The sequence below is a fragment of the Cyprinodon tularosa genome, unplaced genomic scaffold, assembly GCF_016077235.1.
Source record: "Cyprinodon tularosa strain WSP-4 unplaced genomic scaffold, ASM1607723v1 ctg459, whole genome shotgun sequence".
NCBI lineage: Eukaryota > Metazoa > Chordata > Actinopteri > Cyprinodontiformes > Cyprinodontidae > Cyprinodon > Cyprinodon tularosa.
This window is the reverse complement of record NW_024039184.1, coordinates 411231-424864: the sequence shown is the minus strand read 5'-3', so window position 1 is coordinate 424864 and position 13634 is coordinate 411231. Positions and strand designations below refer to the sequence as shown.

The 13634-nt window shown below is 42.7% G+C and overlaps 1 protein-coding gene across 1 annotated transcript in view; it reads right to left on the bottom strand.

The window, feature by feature from the left end:
* Positions 1 to 13634, bottom strand: part of kiaa0586 (KIAA0586 ortholog) — a 74972-nt gene that overhangs the window by 14400 nt on the left and 46938 nt on the right. The window contains exons 10-20 of the mRNA XM_038300858.1: positions 11328 to 11400; positions 10327 to 10518; positions 10030 to 10243; positions 9827 to 9943; positions 7357 to 7527; positions 7167 to 7267; positions 5867 to 6001; positions 2613 to 2797; positions 2408 to 2532; positions 2145 to 2332; positions 1925 to 2078 (exon numbers count right to left, since the gene is read on the bottom strand). Of these exons, the coding sequence (XP_038156786.1) occupies positions 1925 to 2078; positions 2145 to 2332; positions 2408 to 2532; positions 2613 to 2797; positions 5867 to 6001; positions 7167 to 7267; positions 7357 to 7527; positions 9827 to 9943; positions 10030 to 10243; positions 10327 to 10518; positions 11328 to 11400 (1655 nt within the window). The remainder of the gene's footprint in view (positions 1 to 1924; positions 2079 to 2144; positions 2333 to 2407; positions 2533 to 2612; positions 2798 to 5866; positions 6002 to 7166; positions 7268 to 7356; positions 7528 to 9826; positions 9944 to 10029; positions 10244 to 10326; positions 10519 to 11327; positions 11401 to 13634) is intronic.

The following is a 13634-nucleotide window of genomic DNA, read 5'->3' as shown; positions in this document are numbered from 1 at the left end:
ATTTTGCTCTATTGTACTTATCATCTTAACCCTTTAAAGCCCGATCCAAGAATAAAACAAAACAGAAAATTACTTTTTTTTGGTTTGAATTCCTTATTTGCCCTTTTAACAAAATATGTAAAAAGAAAAAACAGAAATACATTTTGATATTAATAATTTATTACTATGTGATAAGTCAAGATTATTTTTTGTGTAGTCTTCTACTGGCTGTTATCAGGTATATCTAATTGTGTACAATAGGATGTTGAGCAAAGTTTTTACCATTAAATTATGCAAAAGGTGTCTGATGCAAAACATTTCAGAAACCGTATGTATCAAATATGATACATTTGGCATTATAGGGTTAATTTCTTCTGTAAAAGGTTGCACCGCAAGAAAAATAATTTTCTGCCCAGGATTAATAAAGTAACTCTGATTCTGAAATTGCAGGTAAAATAACTTCATTTAGGAAATGCTGACTTATTTCTGGATGGTTTTTGCAGTATGATGCTATGTTCAGACCGCACGGAGCAGGAGTAGCAAAAAGTTTAGTTCTGACACACAGCTGAAACATCTTTGCTGACCTTACTCCGTGGTGAAAAGTGGGTCTGATGCGCAGTGGGCGGAGCTACCCTATCCTTTCTTTGCCTGGAACAGTGACAAATGAAATCGAGAGTCACTTGGCTTATTTTAATGAATGCTATGTTTAGACGACAAGCGCTGGAATCAGCAGGAAAGATTCTGCTGCTTCATTTTTGATTCTTGTCCACATTAAGGTCAGACATCCAGTAAAGTGTTTTAAATGAAGTAAAGTAATTAATTTTTTATTTATTTATTTTTCTTTTTATTGCACTAGTTTTTTTGACAGTAGGCTGACAGGAAAGGGGGATAGGAGAGGAGGAGAGACATGCAGGAAAGGACCACATGCCGGATTCGAACCCGGCTCGGCCTGGTCGAGGACTAAGGCCGCCATACATGGGTCGTGCACGCTAACTGATCTGTGCAGTCAGTTCATCCAGATTACCATCCTGCCTTCAAAGATTATTTCTCTGTGGGAGCCGCTCAGACCCCCACATACCGGCGGGGCGCCGTCACTGGGAATCCCCAGCAGCAGCTGCCTCAGGCCCACTCGCCTCCTGGGCCACTAATGTTCGTGGCGGCTGGAAGGCGTTTTTCACGTACGTAATCCAAACTGCCGGGACAATAAAAGCCAACATATTCTGCCGGCAGGTTTCTACATTTTAGGTTCATTTAGGCGTTAATAAACTGTTTCAGAGGAGGGATCATAGCGCTCTGCATCAGCAGCGCTGTGTCTGCCTCCCTGCCAGCTCCCAGATCAGCTTCTCTGATTGGTTGATGTGGCGCTTCCAGCGGCTAAAGCTACCTTTTTCCAACTTCATGCGCTGCTGCTTGTGCAGCACATGACGCACGTCAGATGCTGAGAAGCTCGTGAGGTGCTGCTTCAGCTGCGGGACTTTTTGCTGAGCCTTGATGCGCGTCAACCATTGATTTTGCATGTAAACTAGCTGCTCCTGCTGCCTCTGCAGCGTGCGGGCTGAACGTAGCATAAGGCTGTAGCCCTATTAGACCAGAATCCTCCAAGTTAGTTTCCTTCCCCTAATAACTGAAGGCTGCCAGGAGTCCAGACTTCTAACCACATTGACTCCATGAATGATGAAGCACTCAGAGGTAGGAGCAACGATCTGGGCCGTCTGAGCTGATGAGCTGGAAATGCTAACGGTTGGAGAGGGTCTCTATGCAGACCTTCAATTTTCTGAATCTGGACTGGCCACCTCTGGTTATTTGGTGCTGAAATCAGAGGAATCCTGATCAGAATGAATGAGGGGATTTGTTTTCATAAGTTCTGCTCCTGAATGAAAAAAGTTCATGCAGTAAACCAACATCTGATCTGATTGTTTGGATCAGAACATCTGCTGCTGCAGACCTGCTGTAGGGACGGGCTCTGCAGATTCCAGGATAACTGGGCTGGATGGTGTGGATGGAGGAGGCGTGGCTGCAGGGGGGCTCTCTCTGCTGGGCTGGGGCCCACTGGGTGGAGGCGTTGGGACCGGTGTGGGAACCAGTGGGGCTGGCGGCTGCTAAGAAACACGGTGAGGTCAGACAAAAGCTGGTGGGTGGTCAGAGAGCCGAGGGGTTTTCTTTACCTCTGTTTCCTCGTTACGATGTGTTTCAGCTGCTTCCACTTCTGGCTCTGGAGCCGCATCTGTGCGGTTCAGCATCTGGGCCACAGTTTCACTCAGAACCTCGTTAACCAGCTGCCTAATTAACGCCGAGTCCACGGACATGTTGGAGTCTACAAAGAGATGCAGACCTTCTCCTCCTGCCGCTTCCACTGCAGACCAGACGGACATGAGAAGTTCTGCACAAGTTCTGAAATAAAGGGCAAGAAGAGTTTGGTCCAAACTACCGATGTCTGACGTGAGGCTCTGCTCCTCCAGCTCCGATTGGTCCGTGGAGTCGTTCTGGGCGGGATCAGGTGGGGGCCGGGAGTACATGTCAGCAATCATCCTGGACATCAGCTGCTGCTCCACCCTAAACAGAACAACAGGAGCAGAGTGACACAGAGCAGAATCAGCAGAACCCACAGAGGTGAAGCCCAGACCCGGTCGCACCATTCCACCAGCCGGTCCTCCAGGACATCCCGCCGAGGGCCGCCGGTAACCGCAGGGGCCCCTTTCTCAGCACGGCGGGGGGAGGGGGCTCTAGGCGGGAAGGCGGGGCTGTGGTACCGGACCGGACCTGGAGACGGGCATCCCTCCAACACCACGGCCTCCTCTCCCACCTCACTGTTCTCTTCCTGGAGAGGAGAACCTTTTAACCACCTTCACCAGATTAAAAGTTGTTTTCTCCATAAAAAAAACCTTCTGCACTGCAGAAGGATCTAGAAATAAGTATAAATGTCTTAAATTAAGTGTATTTACTCTTAATTTAAGCTGGTAAATAAGATGATTTGCCAATGAAATTAAAAACTTCAATAAGACAATGCAATTTTTTTATTATTATTTTAATTTTTTTTTTATTATTTTTTAATGTAAAGGATCTAGTTCCATTGGCAAAAAATGGAACAATTCCTAATTTCAAGACAAAATGCACTTATTTTAAGAAGAAATAACTGAAAATCACAGAAAGGGTTCACTGTGAGCAGAGCCAAACTTTCTGTTTTTGAGCTCTATTTTACAGGGGCGGAGCTAATGATGGGGGCCCGGGGTGATCATGGCCCCCCTGTGAATATTTTTAACTAGTTTCCCTCTGAACAGAAAGTTATGTACATCTGCAGTCTGTGCGATTTTTGGGGCGAATTCACGGTCGTGCGAGAATTTTCCGATTGGACCGACTTTCAGCCTGATCGTGAGTCGTGCGTCGTGTTGTGTACAGGGGGTTACGAGCAGAAATCAGCCTTACACGACCACCTCCTGATCAGGAATCGGGAGGTCGGGAGAAAATCAAACATGTTTGATTTTCTCCCGACCGTCGTGGGTAAATCACTGAGGGCGCAAACAATGATTCTTCTTTTTATTCCTCCTCTCAGATGTAAACACAGCAGCGTGGCGGGGATGCAATGAATGAAATGCAGCTCTGTCTGCAAAATTGACGAACCGCAGCAGCCACGCCTGCTCAGCCATGTCTTTTTTCCAAATACGTCGTCGCCCTTTTTTTCTAGGACCCTCAGCACAAAATTGCACAAATTGACGAGGCAGCGCAGTTCACCATAGTGAGCTTAATATCCCTCTTCTATTTGTTTGGCTTCAGGATAGAGAGCTACAGAGCAGCTCCATCTCACTGTGGATCTGAGTCTGACGTGGTTTTAGTTGCACAGTGTGAGCAGGCAGATCGCATCAGAGCGTCGGACCGAACATAAAGCATGACCTGTGAACTCACACTACACGACTAAACCCTGCGATTAGTCGTACATTGTGAGCAGCAGATGCGTACAACGATTGAACAAAATTGCACAGTGTATGCCCGGTTTTAGACAGTACACAAGCTGGTCAAACAGACACAAGGACGCCACCAATCCTAGCTAGTTCCTGATTGGCCCTCTAGTGTTGTGGAGTGGCATAACATAGCGCAGACCACGCTTCAAAATTGGGCATAAATCAAAAATATCTGCGTCATACCTGCGACACACTGCTACGAGAGGATAACCAGCCCTTAAGTCCATGTAATGTAGGTATTAGTTTAAATAAATATGAATAATATTAGGAACAGTTATTGATAAAAATATAGTCAACATTTTTCCACAAATCCAAGTAAAAACTGAAAACAAATACATTTTCACCCCAGAATTCAAAGCTGAAAGAAATCTAGTCCATTTTTTATATTTGAGATCAATACTGATTGGAGAACAGTAGACTGACTCTGAGGATCTGGCGCCTTTCCGCTTTTGGAGGCCCCTTGATGTACATTGGTCCCTGCCTGGGCACCGCTATGACAATGTTCTGGCTACACCACTGTTATTCTAACCCTTCAGAGTCCACAGAAAAAGGCTCTGTGAGGGTGAGCTTCCCACTGACATGGCAGAAATCTGAGGCACAGTGGATGAATCTGTATTCATAGGATTTAAAACTAAATGCTTTGATTAGAAAATGGAATCAGGGGTTGATGTTAAGGATTTTTACCACTTGCCCAACATTTAATTTGCCCAGAAACAATTTTTACTTGCCCAGTATAATGTTTGATAAATATAGTTCCTAATATTCATTTTTGTGTATATATCAATGAAACATGTTTGTTTTTTAAATGTTTTTTGTAATTCAGTATTTTTTAAGTTTACAGGTTCCTGGTGTGTATATGCATGCGTCAGATAATGAACTCAAGCCTACATTACCGTGTTAACATGCTTTTCAATCCTTCCTGCACATTCTTTTCAAACTAAACTTTGCTTTAACTGTTGTGTGCTTGAAAAATATATATTGTAATGTTAAAAATCTAAAAAAAACTTGACAGGTTAAAAACTTACCCTACTACTACTCACCAATTTAACATGTTTAGCTCTATAACATTTAAATGAACCACTGCAATGTCTAAGAGAAAAAATTTTTTATGAACATTTTTTAATGTATGACCTGCATCACTGTACAGAAGACTGCCATATGATAGAAATATTTACACTGTGCGCATACAATTATTATTATTTTCCTGATCCCTGACTGACCATTTTTAATCTGGCGTGTATTATAGTATAGATTAAATTCATCATCCAGCTGCTGCTCTGCAGAATTCTCTCCCCAAGAGCTGAATCACGCCATCTAGCGGAAAATCATGTGACTTTTTCAAATCATGCGAGAATGTGTACAAAACAACAAAGTTGGCGCCGGCAACGCTTGTGGGTCGTTTTCAGCGAATGTCGGTGATTTTAAAGTAACTTTGAGTGATAAATAATTGTTTTTTGCGATCATTGCACTTGCCCGGTGGGCAAATGCAACGAAATTTGTACTCTCCCGACAATAAAAACGACTTGCCCCGATCAGGCAATGGTTAACATCGAGCCCTGGGAATGAATTAAACTGAAATCCTCTGTAATACTGGAGAAGAGGCGGTTGCCATGGTGAATTGATGATTGGCCGTCCGCTGATGGCTTTTCTCAGCAGCTGAAATAATTTGGAACCAAACAACCACTTCAGAGTTGATGGAGAAACTGGGAGTTTCTTCATAGAGGTCCCGTCGAATCTAAACTGGTACTGAATGAGAGAAATATACGGATTCTCATACCTCAGCTATAAGGAATTCTGATTTCCATTTGGTTTTACAGAGAGCTGGTGGACAGTCCTGGCTCTGCTTTCCCTATTCTAAACTTCCACCTTGGTAAACACAGCAGGCCTATGTGCTAACCTGACTGTGTCCAGCAGGGGGAGCTGCTGGTTACCTGGTTGAGATCAGAGACAGAGAGAAAGTTATTTCCAGGGAAGTTTTCTTCATGATCTTCATGGCGCTCAGCTGCAGCTGTCTCGATGATGCATAGTGGAGAAGATGAAGGCATTTCTGTGATTAGCTGCTGCTTCTGTCAATAACAAAACACCAGATTAGCACCTAAAATATCAGTTCAGAAATTTACCAGCAGTTTAATTAGAAGGAAAATCTACAATTTTACTGATTTGCTGCTGTTATGGATCAATGAAAACACAAAGCCCTCCTCAGATCAGGGGCTTTTTTTTTCTAAAACAGGGAGATCCCATCCCTGCTCCTCCACCCAGAAGAGAATAAACTTTAATTTTAAGACGGGCAGGCCTGATGTAGAGATGTTATTTGTTTAAGGATGGTGGAAAAAGGCTCAGATCTGACTAAATTAGACCGTGAAGGTGTGCCGAACAAGTCTTTCATAGGAACAGGGAATTCCAGTGTGGCATCATGATGATGATATCTCCTGTGGTGCAGAGATTAAAGCAGAGGTCACCAACCACCTGCAGTCGACAGACCTACAAACCTGTATGGCTCCAGGGAAAGGGAGTCTCAATGTTGCTGGTGAAGATTCTCAGTCATCCAGGTCATAGATATTCCAAAGAAAGTTAAAAAACAATCCACTGGACTTTGTTTGAAGTTTGAAGATGTTTCTCTTCCCATCCAGGAACCTTCTTCAATTCAAAATGTCAGAATGTTGAGTTGCTTTATACAGTAGCCCAACAAAGCCTTTTGTTTGTCAAATATAGTTGCTGTCATTGCAACCCCAGCTCCTTTACAGGGGAACAGAAGACCTCATCTATTCAGCCAGGCCAACAATACCCTTTAACGACCTCCCTTTCAGAGACATAAACAGGTATGGGGCATTGAAGGCTAAAAGAAGCCAAACGACCCCCATTCCAAAGGGGTTTGACCCGTTCATCCGTTTCTATTTGCATGTTTTCTAAACTAAAACAAGGCTTTGTTGGGCTGCTGGATAAAACCTGGAACTCAAAGCTATTTCTGACATTTTGAATTGAAGAAGATTCCTGGATGGAAGAGAAACGTCTTCAAACTTGGAAACAAAATCCAGTGGATTGGTTTTCAATTGTTTTTGGAACGTCTCAATGTTAATGAGTGGATTTCATGCGGAAGACCTTCACTGGACTAAAACCCCCAAATCTAAAACCAAACACGACTCCAGACACCAAAACAAAAATGAACTTTTTAGGTAGCCTAGTCAAAGTCTGTATTTTAACCCAATGGAAAACATTTCTGCAGCACCTCACAGTTATGACTAATCGGCAAAGGCTGAGAACCTCCGCTCTTAGAAAATACTGAATGAGCCAATTAAAACCGTCCACTGCTAGACTTCGCCTTCCAGGTGTTACTGAACACAAGAGATGATTTGTAGAGTTGATTGAGAGGTCTGAAGCTTTTATGTCATTTCCAGAAGCCACTATGTGCAGTTTAGCAGACTTGTGATGAAGTTCACCTGTTGGTAATCGGTGCTGTCGTTAATTTCCGCGCCGCTAGCTGGCAGAGCACTAGGAAGGACTTCCTGACCATGCCCACTCATGGAGGAGTGTATCCTGGGAGGAGCTTCCTGAGGACGCTCCCTCCTGGAGGAGGAGTGTATCCTGGGGGGACCTGCAAGACATCCAGATCTTTATTCTTTCTAAAGATCTTCTTTGTTTTCATCCCACTTTACCTTTAAAAACTATCTTCCTTATTTACTTTAAATTATTACATATCATGAGGGTTAGAACTGGTGATGGTGAGTTGAAGCCTCATTGAACCGTTTTGGCCAAATTCCTTCAATGATCTAGCCTCGTGAGACCATCCTGATCTCGCGAGCTTTCAAGGTTTCACTCGCAGACCAGTCTGGAGACTCTCCGTTAAAGAAAATTTGGAGCCGTTCACCGAACGAATGTCCAATCAGTGTTGGCTTTGAGGTGGGTTGAGGTATGACGCAACTAGAAGCGCGACAGTTCAGTCTAAAGAACATGGTGGCTTCAGCCGATGAACCTAGCGTTAGCGTGGCTATCGAGCAAGTTTTATCTGAATTACAGAGTATTTCCTCACTGAAAGAAGAGCAAAACACTGCTCTGGAGGCTTTTCTCAGAGGAAAAGATGTTTTTGGTCTTCTCCCGACTGGTTTCGGCAAGAGCAGCAAGAGTAGCCTGGCTTGTGGTTGTGTTTTCGTCGTCGCTCTGTTAGTACGTCATATGCTTCGTTGATCTGATTGGTTTATTTGGCCCGTCTATCACCAACATAGGCCAATCAGCTAACCGTTATTTTCGCCCCTTCCCAAAATAACTTCAACAGAAGGTTCCAGATAGATATGCGGAGCAAATCCATCTGACAGAGTCAGGTTAGAAACGATCCCCACAGTTCATGAAGCTTCATGTGAACATGTCACCACCTACTGGTGGAGTGCAGAACTGCAGTTAGTAATTTAATCTGTGATTTTTTTGCAATTGTTTTTCATTTTTCCCCATTTACGTTCCTTTGAAATTTTTAATGATTGCTCTGTATAATAAAATCTTTTGTATGCTTTTCTTGTGAGTAAAATATATTAGAAGAGAACAATGTTTTAGGTTCACTGTTTTTCTGCCACTTTAGTGAAATAAGTTCAAGCAGACAGTGAAAGTGTTTGTGTAAATTAGGCAATGATGAGCAAAATGAAAGGTTTTAGTCATTTTTATTCAAACATGATAGTTTTTCCAGAGTTTTTGGTTTTAATCAGGTTGGAAGTTATATGTGTACTGGAGCAAACCAATACAAATTAGTCACACTAACCAAAATACTTGTTAAGTATCATTGCAACTTTCAAAATCTGAGGTGGGATTTGAACCATCAACCTAAGGAATGGATGTCAATGTCTTACAGCTGATGCCACCTGCAATAGTAACTGCAAATGAGAAAGCAATACTATTTAAAACCAATATTACAACTGTAACTACTGGTTTGCTTAGACTTTGATCATTACACTATTTAATCTAACCAAAATAGTTTAGATTAACTAGTTGGCTGTTTTTCCAACCAATCTATCCTTAGAATCTATCCAACTGACAGCAGCTCTCCTACAAACTCCCACATCTTGTCTGAACACTTCGGGGCGAGCTGAACCACTTCCTGAAGCGGTCGCGTCATGTCGGACGTCATTGATTTTGGCTCCTCCCCTAATTGAAGCACGCCCCGATATGCGCCTCGTGGAAATGCTGCCTCCATTACTCAAAGCACTTCGAAGCCTCGGCTCATCTCATAACATCACTTATTAGAACCGATAAAGATAAACACAGCAAGAAATATTCCTCAATGTATACAGTCCAGCAAGAGAGTTCTATTCCAGCTTTTTATCAAATGATTTTAAATTATTTTATTTCCTCTAGAAATGGAAACACGTTTCCTTTAGATTGCTGAACATTTCTAACAAATAATAAGAAATCCCATGTCTGATTATTCACAGCCTTTACCAGGAGGCTCCAACCTGAAGCTCCTCCTGTTTCCTCTCATCCTCCTTTGGATGATTGATGGCTCCACCTGTTGAGTCAACAATCTCTGAGGCAACCCAGCAATCAGGCCTGTATGGCAGAGCAGTCTGACTGGACTTTTCCTTTAAAAATGTTTTCCTCATTTTCATGATGGAGTTTAATGTTTGGAGTTTGGAAGAATTCAATGAATAGATGCCGTTTGGAATCAGACTGGAACCCAAACAAATGTGGAAGAATGCTTTACAGACTGGTTTTTACTCAGTTAATTCAAACACTCAGCGAGACCAGGCCTCAGTTATGGTAAATATCTGCAAACATAAATGAATCTAATGTAGGAAACTGTATGATTGACTTAGAGAGAGCAACGGTTGTTCCTACAGCTGTTTTCAGGTATAAATAAAATCCTAATGAGGTGCAGTGATGACTCAGAGTGTGGCTGTCTGTTTACTGACGCAGTGGGATGGCCGTGGCACCAGTGGAGCTTCCAGTATAATCCACTGGAGGCTCAGCCGACAGACTGTGGTGAGGAGAGAAGCTAGTCTGAGTCTTACAGGACTTCACCCTTACACCTGTCAGGAGACACAGATCACAGGCCAATCAGAGGGAGGAACAGCCTCCACCAATGAAACACGAGTGATTCAATGCTTCTCCAGACCTCTGATGCTTTCCACCAGTCGGGGGCGGAGCTTCCTGCCCAGAGGGGATGCGGGGGAGCTGAAACGAGGGTACGGGCTCTTCTTCAGGGTTCGTCTCAGACCTTCATGAGGGAGTTTGCCGTAAAGACGAGTCAGATACAGTTCTCCACCAACATCCTCCTGCTGGATGCCCATCTGGTTCCCTGAGACTCCTTTAGGCTCCGCCTCCTGCAGCTGTACACAAAGCAGTGGTAATGTCACCAGCTGCACTTCGCCGAGCAGACTGACCCGTCACTGTTAGTAGGATCATGTATGACCGTTCTGTGTCCAGCAGGTTGGCCTCTGCTTCCTCTTCCCATAACGGGCCTATTGCTTGTTCCTCTGGGCACCGTCGGCGTCTTCCCTCTGCCTGATGGTCTGGGTCGAAACTTTGTCGCGTTCGCTGCTCTGCGCTGATTGGCCTCTCCTGGACGCGTCTCGCCCTGATGGGGAGGAGGTTGATCCTGCACCTGAAGACAGAAGAGAGCTTAAGAAAACTTTAGTAGGATCACGTTTGACAAACAAAGTGATGCATGATGGGGGAAAAAAGAATCTGTTTTTATTTTCTTTGAAAAAAAAAATCTAAATCTGAAAAGTATGGCATGCATTTGCATCAAGGCAGAAAGGGGCTGAGAGAAAATAGAAAAGAAGAGAAAAACGACAAGTGTTAGGCTACGTTCACACTGTCGGAAGTCACCCAAATCCAATTTTTTTTTACTATTTTTTTGCCCATATGCGACCCAATGTGACCCAGACCACTTGGCTCTGTGGTCCTGGATCAGATATGAATCTGATCTTTTGAGAATGTAACCTGTGTCTGAACGGCCAAGTCGCATTCATCCGACCTGAACGCCATTAATAACCAACAAATTTCACTATTCTGCGCCTTGCTACTCAGAAGTTGGAAAAAAAACAACAACCATGGTGGATGATGATGCGGAGAGTCGTCTTTATATTTAACCATCTTTAAAAGACTGAGTATTTAAGGATGGGAAAGATCGCTAGATGCGCTCCAGCACTACCATTCATGTTTACTTTTGTAAACACAGAGCACGCTGGCTTGAGACATCATTGCGTCCTCTACTGTGCATGCAGGACATTTAAGCTGTATAAATACATTTCACGCAGGAGATCACATACAGGTTGCAAATATTTGGAAATGTGAACGGCAACGCAAAAAAATTCTATTTCACAAAAAAATTGGAGTTGAGCATTAAAGCCTGCAGTGTGAATGTAGCTTTAGAATGTCCAGATCAGGTGGATTTCCAAATGTTCTTACCTGAGTGTCTGTGGTTAAGGAGCTGATCCAGGCATCCACTGTCTTCTTTATCCGCACGTCTTCAGTCAGGTCTCTGCAGAACAGAGTCAGCTTGAACTGTTCCAGTTTACAGCCTGCATCCTCACACATGAATTACAGAAGTTAAAACCTTTTCTCCTTCAGACAAAATTCTTATTCTTCAGAACAAATTTCTAGAGAAAAGATCTCCTCCTGTTCAGCGTCATAGAATTTCAGCTGTCGCTGATATTCTTGGACATAAGAGGCTTCTCTTTGTCTTAGTGGCAGATGCTTTTCCAGCTACTTAATGCCAATGTGATGCATGCTCTGCACTGGTGGCAACATTATTCTCTAACCAAATCCTCAGGTGAAGCTTTGTGGAGTTCTCTAGGATTCTACCAGCAGCACTTTTGGTTATGTTTATTCAATTCCATGATTGCTACTTCCTTTAGTACTTCAGAGGCGTCAGAGAAGCAAACCCTGATCTGAATGGTGACCCAGGTGTAAACTTTAACTTCCCTCAAACTCCCGCTTTCCACTCCCTGCCCCCTTTATCACTCACATTTTGCACTAGGATTTCTTGCCAAACTACTATAAAGCCAGTCACTGTTACGTATTAGGGTCACATGTACCACCGCAGCCCATTTGCTAAGTATATTAGCTGGAGTGGGGGAGTATGAAAGATTAGGAAGCGTTGAGAGGAGAGCTGAAGCCAACTACTTTGAGCCGAAATTAGATTAAAAAAACAACTGTTTGTGTGAGATATAAACTGCAGAGTTGGCCAGGTTTTCATGCACTATTTTCCTCTTTAATAAGTAAACCTATATTAATATTTCAGTTAATCTAGGATATAGACTTAAAGAATGCTTTATTCATAATGCACTCTTGTCTATGTGGTCTGTTTAGATGGGTAAACCTGTTTAACCAGAACTGCTCTTTACAATGGCTCCTTTTCAATCGAATTAATATAAAATATAAAATTAACAAGAGGTAAAAACGCTTTGTTTCCGTTTAAGAAAATCATATGTGAACATAAGCATACACTTTTCATATACACGTCATTTGATGAATGGCCTGAGGGACATTTATCAATGTAACGCTTCCTGTTTGTAATTTAAGGATCACATCACAGACCTTATACAAACAGAAGTCTACAGCACTGTTCTTACAGTAAAAACAGTGGTTTTCATAGTAGCGGCTAACTCCTGACCTCGCCTCTTACTCCTCTCAGGTCTATCGTTCTGCTTACAGACTCCTCACTGCATCACACCCCCATCAGGCTAGAACCTATCCTCTACGTAGAGAAAACATGGTGGAGCATTCTGGCCTTCATAATGTAGACTCCTATAGCCTTTCTTCCTGTTCATGTCTGGTTCTCTCCAAGTACTTCAGTTTTATGTCAATCTAAATCACAAAGCAAAATCTGTACCTGCTTCCTACCAGGTTACCCATTTAACTACCCACCTAGCTATCTATCTTGTTAGTCATCTAACTACCCACCTAGCTATCCATCTTGTTAGCCATTTAACTACTCACCTGGCTTCATATATAGCTTCCTACCTAGTTACCTATCTAACTAATCATCTAGCTTCCTACCTAGTTACCTATCTAACTATTGATCTAGCTTCCTACCTAGTTACCTATCTAACTATTGATCTAGCTTCCTACCTAGTTACCTATCTAACTATTCATCTAGCTTTCTACCTAGTTACCTATCTAACTATTGATCTAGCTTCCTATATAGCTTCCTACCTAGTTACCTATCTAACTATTGATCTAGCTTCCTATATAGCTTCCTATCTAGTTACCTATCTAACTATTGATCTAGATTCCTATATAGCTTCCTACCTAGTTACCTAACTATTGATCTAGCTTCCTATATAGCTTCCTACCTAGTTACCTATCTAACTATTGATCTAGCTTCCTATATGGCTTTCTACCTAGTTACCTATCTAACTATTGATCTAGCTTCCTATATAGCTTCCTACCTAGTTACCTATCTAACTACCTGCCTGGCTTCCTACCTAGCTACCTATCTAACTATTCATCTAGCTTTCTACCTAGTTACCTATCTAACTATTGATCTAGCTTCCTATATAGCCTCCTACCTAGTTACCTATCTAACTACCTGCCTGGCTTCCTACCTAGCTACCTATCTAACTATTCATCTAGCTTCCTATCTAGTTACCTATCTAACTATTGATCTAGCTTCCTATATAGCTTCCTACCTAGTTACCTATCTAACTATTGATCTAGCTTCCTATATAGCTTCCTATCTAGTTACCTATCTAACTATTGATCTAGCTTCCT